The sequence below is a fragment of the Anticarsia gemmatalis genome, chromosome 24 (assembly GCF_050436995.1).
Source record: "Anticarsia gemmatalis isolate Benzon Research Colony breed Stoneville strain chromosome 24, ilAntGemm2 primary, whole genome shotgun sequence".
NCBI lineage: Eukaryota > Metazoa > Arthropoda > Insecta > Lepidoptera > Erebidae > Anticarsia > Anticarsia gemmatalis.
Genome location: NC_134768.1, coordinates 2,016,024 through 2,029,702, shown reverse-complemented (window position 1 = coordinate 2,029,702; position 13,679 = coordinate 2,016,024). Strand labels below are relative to the sequence as shown.

General features: G+C 38.0%; 2 protein-coding genes across 2 annotated transcripts; one reads left to right on the top strand and one right to left on the bottom strand.

Annotated features, from left to right (window-relative positions):
- Nucleotides 1–284: 284 nt before the first annotated feature.
- Nucleotides 285–4,551, bottom strand: LOC142983656 (uncharacterized). Its single transcript, XM_076130639.1, has 2 exons — nt 3,205–4,551; nt 285–2,643 (listed from the first exon to the last, which is right to left on the bottom strand). The coding sequence occupies exons 1-2, from the start codon at nt 4,396–4,398 to the stop codon at nt 1,393–1,395; spliced, it is 2,445 nt and encodes an 814-aa protein (XP_075986754.1). The 5' UTR covers nt 4,399–4,551; the 3' UTR covers nt 285–1,392.
- A 933-nt stretch (nt 4,552–5,484) lies between these two features.
- On the top strand, nt 5,485–13,631 carry Nop56 (Nop56 ribonucleoprotein). The gene is made up of 8 exons (XM_076130764.1): nt 5,485–5,641; nt 5,714–5,918; nt 6,233–6,400; nt 6,877–7,075; nt 7,353–7,616; nt 7,991–8,145; nt 12,151–12,321; nt 13,083–13,631. The coding sequence occupies exons 1-8, from the start codon at nt 5,639–5,641 to the stop codon at nt 13,292–13,294; spliced, it is 1,377 nt and encodes a 458-aa protein (XP_075986879.1). The 5' UTR covers nt 5,485–5,638; the 3' UTR covers nt 13,295–13,631.
- The last annotated feature ends 48 nt before the right edge of the window (nt 13,632–13,679 follow it).

Sequence of the window (13,679 nt, the reverse complement as noted above, 5' to 3'; positions counted from 1 at the left end):
TTCCTCATTTGATTATATAAACAATATATAATTAATATACAAACAATAAAACAAACCTACCCATTCATCACCCAGATATCATATCGGCCATTTTTTTAAAATAGGGTAGGATGTGAACGTGGCAAGGGAAGTTTGTTAGGATCGTACCAAGTGGCCTTCTTTGGTGTCTGCCTACCATTGAAAAAAGATGTGATTTTATAAATATATGTATTCCGGATCCAATCTAGTTATTCAAAGAGACTCCTAAATTAGACTATTAACGTTTTAGGCCGCAAAATAGAATAATAACACAATTTAAATCTTATGTAAAGTATTTAATGACAAAACAAGTTAGTTACATAATCTAGAATAACTACAGAACTAAAATACTATTTAAAATATCATATTTATGTTATTGTAAAGCTTTAGTTAAATGTATGGGTACATGAATATAATTTAACAAATAAATATATGGCTTCAGAACAGACTCTTATAAACCGTTTGCATTCATTTTCTAGTTAATCTAAATAGCTTTATTTACTAACAAGAATATTTCGAATATTTAAAATCTTACCTTTTATTCAATTTGGTAAGACATTGACTTTAATTACTGGCCACTCTTTAAAAAATATAATCTTTTTTCCTTTTTTTTAACCCGTCCATCTCCCACTGCTGAGCAAGGATCTTCCCCCGTACGAGAGTACTTAGGCCTGCATGTTACACTATTAAGGATGAACTACTGAAGCTGTATAAGATTTAATTAGATCTATCTAGAAATAGTATTTAGGTCTAGGAACTAGTGTTTCATCCCAGTCTAGAAAATGAATGCATACAATCTACAACATGGGTTGAGTTTTCATCAACTCATTTTATACGATTTGAATCTCAAAACAGAACAACATACATTTTTGAACATATACTATGCTGGTGCACATGAGAGAGCAGATGAAAGGAAATTCGAAAGTGAGTATTTTTTTTACATTAGACTTTTTTTTGTATTTCAATAAGACAACTCCCGCACTAAGAATTGTTCTTGTCGCGGGAACTACATACAAACAACGGACACAAAGTACAAACAGACTCGAAACAACTATTTGTGGATCGCTCAAATAATTATTTCTTGTGGGAATCGAACTCAAGACCTCCCGACGCAATAGTAGCGGCGTGGAGACCTTAACTGCGTTATGGCGGCCAATTGTATACAAAACTGTAATTTATGAGTAGTATTATTAACATTTATTGCCTGACAGTTGACACAAGAAAGATAGACTACTAAACAATCAGCTAAGACACTCAGAAAAGATCCTTATAGTATAAGTAAATTAGCAGACTGTGAAGAGAAAAAGGTACAGCAACATAGTACACTTTCAAACCCAACAAAATAACTGCAAACCAATATTTTTTCTTACAACACTAGTCTATTAAATCAAACTGATCTAGGAAAGTATGGTCCACACCCAGTGCAGTACCGAGGCTCTCCCGGGGCTTCCTGGACACCACCTCATCTATATCAAGACACTGGTCCATAAAGTCCCCAGACTTCTTCGACAACACACTGCAACTTGGACTTAATAAGTCAGGCAATAAGATCCTATTTGCAGCGTAAATATCAACATTAACCATATTCATATTCTCTTTCTCTTCAACGATAGTCTTAAATTCATCATCATCTTTCTCCGGCAAGACGTTAGCCCTGACTTTCTTAAACCTATTTATAATTTTCTCTAACGAACTAGTCTTTCTAATCAATTGTGAATTGTTCTTAGGTGTTTCAGTCTTTGAATCTTCCTTTTCTATGGGTGTTTCATTTAATTTTGGTATACTAAAATCGGCGAAATTGACTTTAGTTGAATTGCAACCGATTTCATTTGAGACGTTTACCTTTTCTGGTTCCGGTGTGATTGATATAACTGGTAAACTAGTTGCGTCAAATAGCTTTCTCGTATTTGTTAGACGTACAACACCTTCAGGTGTTGCGAAACTATTATCTTTATCTAACGCTGAAATACCAGATACTTCTAATAACGGACAGTCTTCCTGCATAACAGATAACTTCCGAGGTATCCTGGACTTCCTCTCTCTGTTCTCAAAGAGATTTGGTGAAGAATAACTTCTATATAAACCGTTGCTATCTGTAGAAGTTTGTTGTTGGACTTGTATCGATTCATTAAACAGCCCACCTTTCTTAATATTCGTGTTATTTGGCCTTTCAGTTTTATATTTAAACTTTTTAGAGCTACTCGACTTTTTAGTAGACAACAACCTCATAATCTGTTGCTTTGTGAAACCTGACGAGCATTCAGCTATCGTTTCATTGTTTCGGAAGTTAGTTTGTGACATTACGGACATGTTAAAGTTGTGTGTAGTGTTTGGACGGTCATAGGAACTGATTCGACATGATATAAGGCTTTTTAGGAAGTCATCTCTCGGTCCTTGGTAGAATGGAGCAATGAGCAACGATCGTGACTGAGGTTTAGCAAACATTGTGGTAGTTTTTCTTCTCAAGTTGAATTGATGTTTGGATATGTTTAGTGGTGTGAAAGTGTCGAACACTATTTGCGTGTGTGGGTCCTTGCCCATTTTGATATCTGATAGGTCAGGTAATGGTGGTATTTCGGCAAAGTCCTTCAGTGATATTGACTGGTTGTATGTTACTTGTCTGGGCTGGAATATGAAAAAGAATGTTGTTAGTCTTAATAGTAGTAATAAGGTAATTCTGTGACAGTAAAACTATGAAAATAATTATATAATTCATTCATTGGCCTGTGTCCATCTATTGCAGATGATTCAGGTGGCGTCAGATAGAGGAATATTTGTTACAAAGTAACATCTTCAATAATATCTTCTTCATATAATAATATCTTAATAAAAACAATTTTTCCTTTTGAGGTATTGGTCTATCATGGTCTGTTTCTTTATACTTCCTAAGTATATAATGTGCTTATATTAAAGAATTAAATAAGCTTTATATAGTTAAAATTTACAACCTATGGGTGCACTGTTGAGTTAGAACTATTGAAACTAAATGCACATTTACACAATAAAATAACTTTATTTTTAAGACCTACTAAGTTACTGAAACAACTAAATGTACAGAGTACACAACATTATATCGAAATATCTTTATTTTCAAGACCTCCCCAATTAAGTCATAAATATCAAAATTTAAAAATTAAACAGGAAAAGATATTCAATACAAATCTGGAAATTATAACAGTATATCACCTGTAGCTTAGCTTCCGCATTCATCACTCTGTCCACCAATATTCTCATAGCGGACACCATCTCGGAGAAATTCCTTCTCCCACCGTCCAAGTACTCATTAAACTTATATATCTCGTCTCCATGTTCTGCATTCTTTTGTATAAATGACACCGCTATAAGGAAACCTCGCACAAGGTTTGGGAAATTCAACTGATTATGTTTTATTATATTTTTTAGTATATATTTCTGTTCACTGTTCACTTGAGTTTGTAGGTCCTTTGTACATATGTCATCTGTCTTAGGGTTGTACTCTAACATGTACGTACTTTTATCTGCTTCACCCGTTTGCCGTGCTATCAACATTTCAGTAGAATTTTGAGTGTCTACTGCTAAATTTAAGAATGGTGAGACTTTCTCTTCCCATTTACTTTCCATTTGTGTAATTTTTTCGTCCATATCTAAAAGCCAGGCTTCAAAATATTTGGACGGTTTGTTCACATTCTTAATGTTCAATATTTCTGTTTTCGTTGCATCGTCTAATTTATTTTTCTTGATAAAACCATCGACTAACTCGTTAATGTACTTCTGAGCTTCTAAATTAGACATCTTTGTTTCCATCTCCGTTATTCTTTTACGCATAATCTCTGCAATTTTTTCTAACTTTTCTCTCTTAGACAAGTAATTAGAAAACTTACTTGACATAGTAACAGTTTCTTTTTTTATATCTTCAATAAAATCTTCTTTCTGTGATTTATAGCTTTCTGTCATATCATTGTAAAGCTTTTTCTGACTTTCTCTGTACATTTTAGACAACAGTACCTTCTGTAACGCTAGTTGTGACATTTGGAACATAAGCTGAGTGACTTTGTAGCAGCCGGGATTCACCAAATACGAAGACATGACTGGGGACAGTAAACCTTTACTGCTATACTCATCTATGAAGCTCGATAGACCGTTTCTGAACGCTCTCTCAGTCTTCGTGTCATACAAAGGCCAGGGCAAGCCACTGCCCGCCTGATTATCGATTATAGACACTAAATATTGTGCAAGATGATTAAAAAGATTTTGTGTTGGTTTATCGAGCGCGTTGTCTTTAAATATCTCTCTGTTCAGCTCTGCAGACATCGGATGCAGCTTGCTCAGTATCCCCACAGTCAAAATAGTCTCCTTTTTGAAAGTCACAACAATATCCCTCTGCGTCATAATTGTCGCCATAGTTACTGCTTATTTTAACACAAATTCACTTTGAAACTTTGTATAGTTTATTCACATACGGTATTTGCCACTTATCGCTCGTATTAAATCACATTTTATTACTTTTACGTCCAACTGGATGTGAAGCAACAACAAACGCAAACGTAAATTCAAAAATTGAAATGTCAATATTTCCGTTGACGCCGCGTAGTGATGTATCATGTACCTATCTTGTTTCTGACTGAAACGCGAACAACCGCTGATTCATATAAAATTATTTAATATATTACAAAATATGGTTAAATTCATGCATTTTTTTTCGGTAGTTGTTCTTAGTATTTACGTAATGGTTTAAATCCTGCTTTCAATTAGGTATTATTTTAATCCATTTTGTTGGGTTGGTATGAAAAGGTTTCGAATTTTTTTTTTGCAGTAAAATTATTTCTACGGAATTTGCAATGTGTTATTGAGGTATAAAAAAGAATAAAAAGAAAGTAGGTACTAACTATAACGATTATGATTCTATAGTTAGTGGTAGCCGGTTTTTCGTTGACGTCTCAATATCTGCCTGTACCTAGCTTGTAATAGAAAGCTGGATTTAATTCGTTGATTATTCGGTGAAAACTCCTGACACATGTGTGTGGGTGATTACATATATTATCTGATATTATAGTTATATCATTAATTATTAATAATTAGGTAATTGATTTGTAAAGAAATAGATTGTACATCACTAGGGCCTGGTTTTCGTTTATCAATATTAAGCACTTTAATTAGAAACATAGACATTAAGATCCGTGAATTAGATATAGTTAAATATTATAGAGAAATGCTGTTTAAAGATGTTATTAATAGTATAATTTGACTTTGCAAAACATTAATAAATATTTAAATGTTCATTTTAATTGAAAATATTTTAACTATGAATTTTCATTTCTGAACGAGGTAGTAGTAACAGTCCATTACACGAATTATAAGCAGTCCTTAAATAATATATTTTATGATTCAAACAAAAACCTAAATTTTATAACATAAAAATCTCATAATTTAAGTACAAAGTTAAGTATTTTAATAAATTTATAATTTTTTATGCTACGACAAGACAGAGTAAAAAAAGAAAAAGAAAAACTTCGAAAAAATCATTGCGTAAGAAGGGACGCTCTAACCTAAAAATAATTTCAATCGCGGGGTAGCAAACAAAACTCACGTGTTTGTTTCTCCCCGGAAAATGAAAATATAAAAGGGAATAAAATAAACAAAAATGGTGTGTAGAATTGCCGGTCGCTTAAGATTAATCGAGTTATGAGAGTTGTGTATAATATTGTGTTTATTTCAGAGTAAGTTGTACGTGTTGTACGAACACAGCGCGGGCTTCGCGTTGTTTCGTGTGGCCGAATTTGAAGAGCTTGCAGCTTTCCTGCCTCAGGTAGAGGAGTCTGTGACTGATCTGCAGAGGTTCAACTCTGTGGTGACGCTCATTGCTTTCCAACCATTCAAATCGGCCGTGGTTGCTTTGGAAAATATTAATTCTATATCTGAAGGTTAGTGACCGCGTGTGTTAAAATTCATGTGATAACAATGGGTTCTCTTGATAAGAAAAGCAGTTTTATATATTACTTGTTGTTTCTGTGTTCAACATCAACAAACTACTATCATGTAATTATCTCGGTAAAATATTAAGTCATATGTTTTAGAATTATTTCATTCAAATCACTTTTAATTTACACATGGTACATGAAAGCTTTGGAGATGAGAAAACTAGTGTGTATCACTTAAAAATGCTGTCCTCTATCTCTTTCAAGAAATTTTAGGTTAAATGTTATCACTTATAAACATTGCACTGTTTTCCCATCAGGTATATTGCCAGAAGATTTGAACCTGTTCTTGGAGGGAGCCCTGCCCAAGCGCAAGAAGCGTGGCAAATGCTCCCTCGGAGTACTGGATCCTAAACTGGGAGCTGCCATCAGTGAAGCTCTCGAGATACCATGCACACACACTGGTGCCGTTCCCGAGATTCTGCGAGGTAATTATAGCTTCTCATCTTTGCAAAAGATTATTTATGTGATGATCTTTGGATGTAGAGAATCTGTTGAATGCATAATTAATATGATTTGAAAATTATATCTTTAAAAAAAAAATTGTTATGACTGTTAGACCAATGTTTATACAGTATCTTTTATGACATACTAGCTGACCCTGGCGAACTGTACCACTTAAATGTCGATTCTTTATTTACTTTTTTCTCCCCTTTAAAACCATCCTCAAGCTTCAAAAAATATAATAAAAAAATATTTGTTAAATTTATATGATTAGAGGAAAATCAAAGAATTGCAGTTATTCATAAATCGCAGTCTTAATCTGAAGATAGACAAATCACTAGTACTATAGTATTAGGAATAAAATTATAACAGGAAAATCAAAACATAACCCATCATTCGTTAAATAAGGTGCCTTGAAAATGATAGCATCATAACATCTTTCATGTTTGTCTTTCCTTAGGTATCCGTCACCACTTCCACGCCCTCATCAAAGGCCTCACTCTCAAGGCATGCAGCGTGGCGCAGCTGGGTCTCGGGCACTCGTACTCGCGAGCCCGAGTCAAGTTCAATGTGCACCGAGTTGACAACATGATCATTCAGTCCATTGCACTGCTGGACCAGCTGGACAAAGATGTTAACACATTCTCTATGCGGATCAGGTATTGTTTGTTTTATATTAGCTTGTGACCTTTTCTTAGTTGTTTTAGTCTTTTTTTGTTGAAAATGTTACCTAGTCTTGTATCTTTTTCTTCTTTTCAAGCACTTTTTATGATTATTTCGAGGATAATTAAATGATATAATATATAACTGATGAGATTTTTTTACACAGATAGTTTGAAACCTGAATTAACTCATAGGATACTTTTTAGGAAATCTTTTTATGTGGATATAGTCCTGGGCAAGATGCAGTTATTACAATGAATTCTCTTTCCACAGGGAATGGTACTCCTACCACTTCCCGGAGCTGATCAACATTGTCCCCGAGAACAACTTGTACACCAGATGTGCGGAGTACATCAAAGACCGCAAGACCCTCAACGAGGAGTCCGTGGAGCCTCTCACCGAGATCCTGGGGGACTCGGAGAAGGCCCAGGCTATCATCGACGCGTCCAAAATGTCCATGGGCATGGATATATCGCCTGTGGACTTGATCAACATTCAAATGTTTGCTGGGAGAGTAGTGGCTCTCAGTAATTATAGGTATGTTGTAAATTTTATATTACCCAATTATTAAGGACGCTAAGCATTTTTAGGATGGGATTTATCTTGACTAGGCTGCCTGAGATGACTCTGACAGTCTAGTCTGTCTGTCCCACGTTTTCGGAGTTTTCGACAGAGGTTTCGGTTAATTCCGAGTTGGATAGTGTTATAGGTCTTTTCTGATGTATCTATACATATAATAATATTAGAATATTTTCTTACAATACCCAGCAGATTGTGAATGTGGTCGGTATTTACGGCCGGTTCGGTCACAATAACATTGTTACCAGGAGACATGTATTTGATACACCCCTGCTTATACCTTCGACTATAACTAGCTTGATGTTATATAATAATATTATTATGTTTTACAGGAAGCAGATATCAGAATACCTGCACACAAAGATGCAGTCGGTGGCTCCTAACCTGACGACGCTAGTTGGGGACCAGGTCGGAGCCCGACTCATCTCCAAAGCAGGCTCTCTCACCAGTCTGGCTAAATACCCCGCCTCCACACTACAGATATTGGGTAAGTTTTACATTATTTTTGTTCAGTTCATTAATTTTTTTTTGTTTTCGTGAATGAAGCAAGGGAAGCTGGGAAAGTAGCAAGTGGCGTTCTTTGGTGTTCGCCGACTCCTATAGAAAAAAGGCTTGATTTTATAAATTATTTGATGACTGGTTATTTTCTGAGATAAGCAGTTTTTCAAGTATTCAAAAATCACACAGTGATTTTGGCACCGAGTGTCAAACATTATTTTTCTTTCGCCAAAAAAGTGTCGCACGCTTTGATCTATCGCTAGTGTTGTACATGCACTGGTGGTAATAAAAGTGTTGCCAGAGTAACGCAGTAATATCCACACACGAACATTACATTATAATGTATCGAGTACTTCTTCTTCTTCGTGTCAATGGTTTTTTTTTTTTTTTTGTCGTACTTAATTACCTCCAGTTTCTAATTAGTAATAGATAAATACGGATATATGTATATATATATAATAAAATAACTATATATGTTTTGCCCAAAAATTGGCTACGGCCACGGCATCACGGCTTGCATCCGATAACTCTTTTCTCGTGCAGGTGTGAGGGCACTTGGGGCAGGAAAGCAGGTGGGCCATTGTCTGCAATGGAGCCCCACAGTCACAGCCCGATAGGGATGGATCAATGAAGCCCCACTTTGCCATATTTTCTCTGCACCGGCCAACCTGGGATCTCAGGCGATTTAAGGATCTCCAGGTTGGCCAGGGCAGTTGATGTCCCGGTGGCAGGGTCTCTGCAGGTTTAGGAAAATCTGCGGGTACTGGTCGTTTGTTAGCCCACATGCTCTCTCTAACCACTTGTGGGTTGGCGTTTGTAGACCCAGTTCTTAAGAAGCACTTTCGGCTTTTAAGTCGTGCGCGACACATTTCGTAGTTGTGCAGTGGGTGGCGAGTATCTGTCTCTTGTTTATGTTTCTCCACTGCACAAGCTACTTCCCGACGTACTTCGGGCGGAGCTATACCTGCTAGGGGATAAAGTAAGTGGAGCGGGGTAGGTTTAAGGCAGCCCGTTATGATGCGACATGTCTCATTAAGTGCTATGTCGACTTCCTTAGCATGGGCGGAACGGTGCCACACTGGGCACGCATATTCGCCAGCCGAGAAAGAGAGAGCGAGGCCTGTGGTTCGGAGTACATGTGGCGCTGCCCCCCAGGACGAAGATGTGAGACGTCGCAGCAGGTTGTTTCGAGCTCCGACTTTCTGCTTTGTGTTAAAGCAGTGAGCCTTAAAAGTCAAAGCACGGTCCAGGTAGATGCCCAGGTAGCGCGGATGATTGCAGTGTTCTATGTTTACACCCCGCCACGATACGTTTAGAGTCCTTTTTGCCTCACGGTTACGCAGATGGAAGACGCATGCTTGTGTCTTGGATGGATTTGGCTTTAGAGCGTTTGCATCGTAGTAGTCGCCAAGTCTATCCAGAGCTACTGTAAGCAGTGATTCAGACTCTGCAAAGCTCGACGTCTGGGCAGCTAGTGCAAGGTCGTCTGCGTAGAGAAAGCGTTTGGTGCCTGGTGTGCTAGGTTGGTCGTTTGTATAGATGTTGAAGAGTGCAGGCGCCAGTACACTACCTTGTGGAAGCCCATTTTTTTGAAATCGCCACCTGCTTTTGTCATTATTTATGTGTACTTGAAAACGCCGATTACTCAGAACTTCCCGCAGTATGTTGACAAAACCTAGATCACCGGTCATAGCATGAACTTTCCCCAGAAGCTTTCTTACGTTGACAGTGTCGTATGCGGCGGTCAAGTCGACAAAGACGACACCAGTTATGCTTCTATTTTCGAAACCATCCTCGATGTGCTGTACTAGATTGAGAGTCTGGCTTGTGCATGATTTGCCTGGGCGGAAACCGGCTTGCTCGGGTATCAGTCTTGGTTCTAGGACGGGTGTGAGACGATTAAGTAGCAGTCTTTCAAAGAGCTTGTACGTGTGACATAGCAACGAAATGGGACGATAGCTTTTCGGGTCCGATGGGCACTTACCGGGCTTAAGGAGTGCGATGACTTTGGTTCGTCTCCACATTTTTGGGATCTTTAGGTCTTTGAGACACGAGTTAAACATTTCCAAAAGCCATGACGTCGCCACGGGGCCTAGTCGCTTGATTTGTTCCGTTGTTATGTCATCTATGCCAGCAGCTTTACCATATTTTAGGGCGTGTATTCCAGTAGCTAATTCATCTAGTGTAAGTGGCTTGCTAATATTGTTATGGTTGTCATTTTCCGGACCTATTGTTAAAGGTGTTTTGGTTCTGGTCGATCGTCGCGGCGGTTTTCCATTTAGCAATAATTGATGGGCAATTTGATTTGCCGACACCTTTCCAGGGTTTGTGGGCTGTGGTGGGTCTCCCGTGAGTTTCCTGATAGTGGTCCAGGCTTTTTTGCTGTTATGTGTCATATCGACGCTATCAACGAGCTTCATCCAGCTCTGCTTGCGGCTCTCGCTTACTAAGCGCATTAACTCCTCCCCTGTCGCGAGCGTCTCCTCCGAGAAGGGGTCCCTCTCATAGAGAGATTGGTAATGGGAAAGCATTTTTGCAGAATCGCCATTTAAGCCGGGTATGTAAAGAGTACGACAGCCTCGAGGGATACACTTACGGGAGGTTTTCCATATAATGTCTACAAATTCATCGTAATTATTGGGTACAGGGGGCAAGTCACTTAGTTTTGTGTCTATGTTGTCTGAGAAGAGCTCCCAGTTGGCTTTGTGAAAGTTAAAACGACGACGGAAGGGTACAGTAGTAGGTTTAACAGCGGCTTGGATTCGGCAGGCTATCGGCCGATGTTGGGTGTGTGGGATGGGGCCAGAGACGGTTTTTTCACAGAGATGACTGATATTATCGCTAACAAATATGAGATCAGGGTTGTATCCTCGTTGCCATCTCCTACTGTTAAAGGATGTTGGGAGCTTAGGGTCGTGTATCAGTGTGAAGTCCATAGTTTCTGCCCATGATTCAACAGCAACACCGTCCGAGTTCGTTTCGGCGTAGCCCCAAGCTGAGCTGTGGCTGTTAAAGTCTCCGATGATAATTTTTATGGGTTGGTTGTTGAAATTTGCTGTATTGGTAAATTGAAAGGGTATATTTGGTGGTTTGTATATTGAAGTTATGGTGCAATTCCCGATATCGACTGTGATTATTTCAATTTCGTTTACTGCGCTGCATGACACTGATTGTATTGTGAGAGATGGGTTTGCAAATATTGCACTGCCGTGTTTTGTGTGAGGGATTTCAGCTATAAGTGACATCCCTTGTATCATAGGTCTGCTTTGTTCTGGACCCCTGTGAGTTTCCTGAACGCAAAGAATGTCGTATTGCATGTTCTTGCAGAGCGTTGTAAGTAGTTTCGATTTTTCTATAGAGAAACCTTCAATGTTTATAGACACGACAGTTACAGCGGGTTGAAGTGGGTTTAGTGTACCATGTCGGTGCCGTGAAACACAGTTTTGAGGGTGTAAAAACCTGTTTTGGCCCTCAGAAGGGCCGTTTTGACTCTGAGGCGAGTTGTTGGTATCTGGAGGTAGAGGCTGGGTGTTTTACCTAGTACTTGAGCGAGTTTGTACCATTGTGGTGAAAGGATTAGTCAGCCTAGGTTCTGCGTTACCGAACCTAGCTGCTTCCAGGGTGCGCCGCGGGGAGGCTCCTATCATGCTAAGAGACTGCTACATTCATGTTAAAAATTAGTTAATTGTTATAGTCTGACAACTATTACGCATGGATTTATCTAGAAAAAAAAGTTTTTAATTTCCATAATAAAGTAGCTTTAACAGGTTACTGACAACTGCATTAACCTGGGTCACCCATGTTGTTCTACATTCTAAGTTTTGTATACTTTCGACAGCCGCAAACATTGTATACAAGACTCTCAAATGAGTTGTTGGACTATAGTTAAAAATATAAAACTAACGGTGATTGCAGCACACAAGCACCGTTAGTTTAACTTTTAAACTTGTAAGTTATGAAAAAGAAACTAAAATTATGTTTATTTTTGTCACAGGTGCCGAGAAAGCGCTGTTCCGTGCTCTCAAGACCCGTTCAAATACGCCCAAGTACGGTTTACTGTACCACTCGTCGTTCATCGGCCGCGCTGGCTTGAAGAACAAGGGCCGCATCAGCCGGTACTTGGCCAACAAGTGCTCCATCGCATCCAGGATCGACTGCTTCTCAGGTAAGAAAACTTCAACTACTTTATTACTGAGACATAAACATCATTCAATTAGAAGTGCTGCTCAATTTCTGTTGCTTTGATACTCGTCAAAGTTACAAAGACTACTTAAGGCCGCTATTCAGTGTCTGCAAAAATAAATACAAGAGAAATAGGTGAAGACTTCGGGTGATGGCGACGCGACGATCACAATTTACCGTTTCATTACAAATGCTTAGGGATCGTGGGTTCGAATCTCATAAAATGAATACATGGGTGAGTCTATTGCAAAGTGGCCGTTGCCATTGTATTCATATTTTATGATCTTAATATTCGCACGCTTTGATCTATCGCTAGTGTTGTACATGCACTGTCGGTAATAAAAGTGTTGCCAGAGTAACGCAGTAATATCCACACACGAACATTACATTATAATGTATCGAGTACTAAGAGACTGCTACATTTATTTTACACTAATTTTTGTTCGCTAAATTGTCCGTGTAGGGTTTTATTTTACGTATGCTCTATTTTTACTTGTTCGCTAAATGTCCGCAAAATCATTTTATAGAATACTAGCTTATGCCCTCGACTCCGTCCGCGTTGAAAGATTTCCCGGCGTTTTAAGTGTCCTATAATCCAGGTTAAAAACTATCAGTGTACCATATTTCATTTAAATCCCTCCAATATTTTTTTCGAAAAAGCAACATACACCCATCCATCCTTACGAACTATCGCATTTAAAATATTAGAAGGATCAGTATTTATTATTGTTCTTATTCTTACAGAAACCCAATCGTCAGTATTCGGAGAGAAACTACGCCAGCAAGTTGAGGACCGTTTGAAGTTCTACGAGACCGGAGACATTCCCAAAAAGAATATTGAAGTCATGAAGGAAGCTATAGACGAGTTGCAACAATCTGTAGAAGCTGAAGCCAGTGCCAAGAAGAAGAAAAAGAAGAAGAAGAAGGAACGAGATGAAGCGATGGATGAAGATTAAACGTCAAAAGTGACAGCTTACCATAGAGAAAGTGTTAGTTTTTTTTTATATAAATGACAGATGTTCAGTGTGGTGTGAAATGGAATATTATTTTCCAATATGGTTGCCTAACAGTGAAATATAACGTGTAATTTTAAATCATCTTTATTGCTATGTTATTGGTAGAAATGAGTTCTTGTCAATGATAGATTTGTGCGTAGTAATAAAGTGGTAGTTCCCTAAAACATACATTTTCTCTATGTAATAATTTCTATTTGAAATAAGTCAGTGTGACTTTATTTTGTATAGGTCTAAGTGACTTTTATTACAGTTTATAAATTAAATTTAAGGATCCAAATGTTTTGTTTTATTTTATTTATATTTTCCTTTCAATCACGTTTAAAAT

Coding starts and splice junctions, on each gene's coding strand:
- LOC142983656 (XM_076130639.1), bottom strand. CDS start 4,398: ATGGCGACAATTATGACGCAGAGGGATATTGTTGTGACTTTCAAAAAG. Junction 2,644..3,204: donor ATGCGGAAGCTAAGCTACAG/GTGATATACTGT, acceptor TTCATATTCCAG/CCCAGACAAGTAACATACAA.
- Nop56 (XM_076130764.1), top strand. Junction 7,076..7,352: donor ACATTCTCTATGCGGATCAG/GTATTGTTTGTT, acceptor CTCTTTCCACAG/GGAATGGTACTCCTACCACT. Junction 12,322..13,082: donor CAGGATCGACTGCTTCTCAG/GTAAGAAAACTT, acceptor TTATTCTTACAG/AAACCCAATCGTCAGTATTC.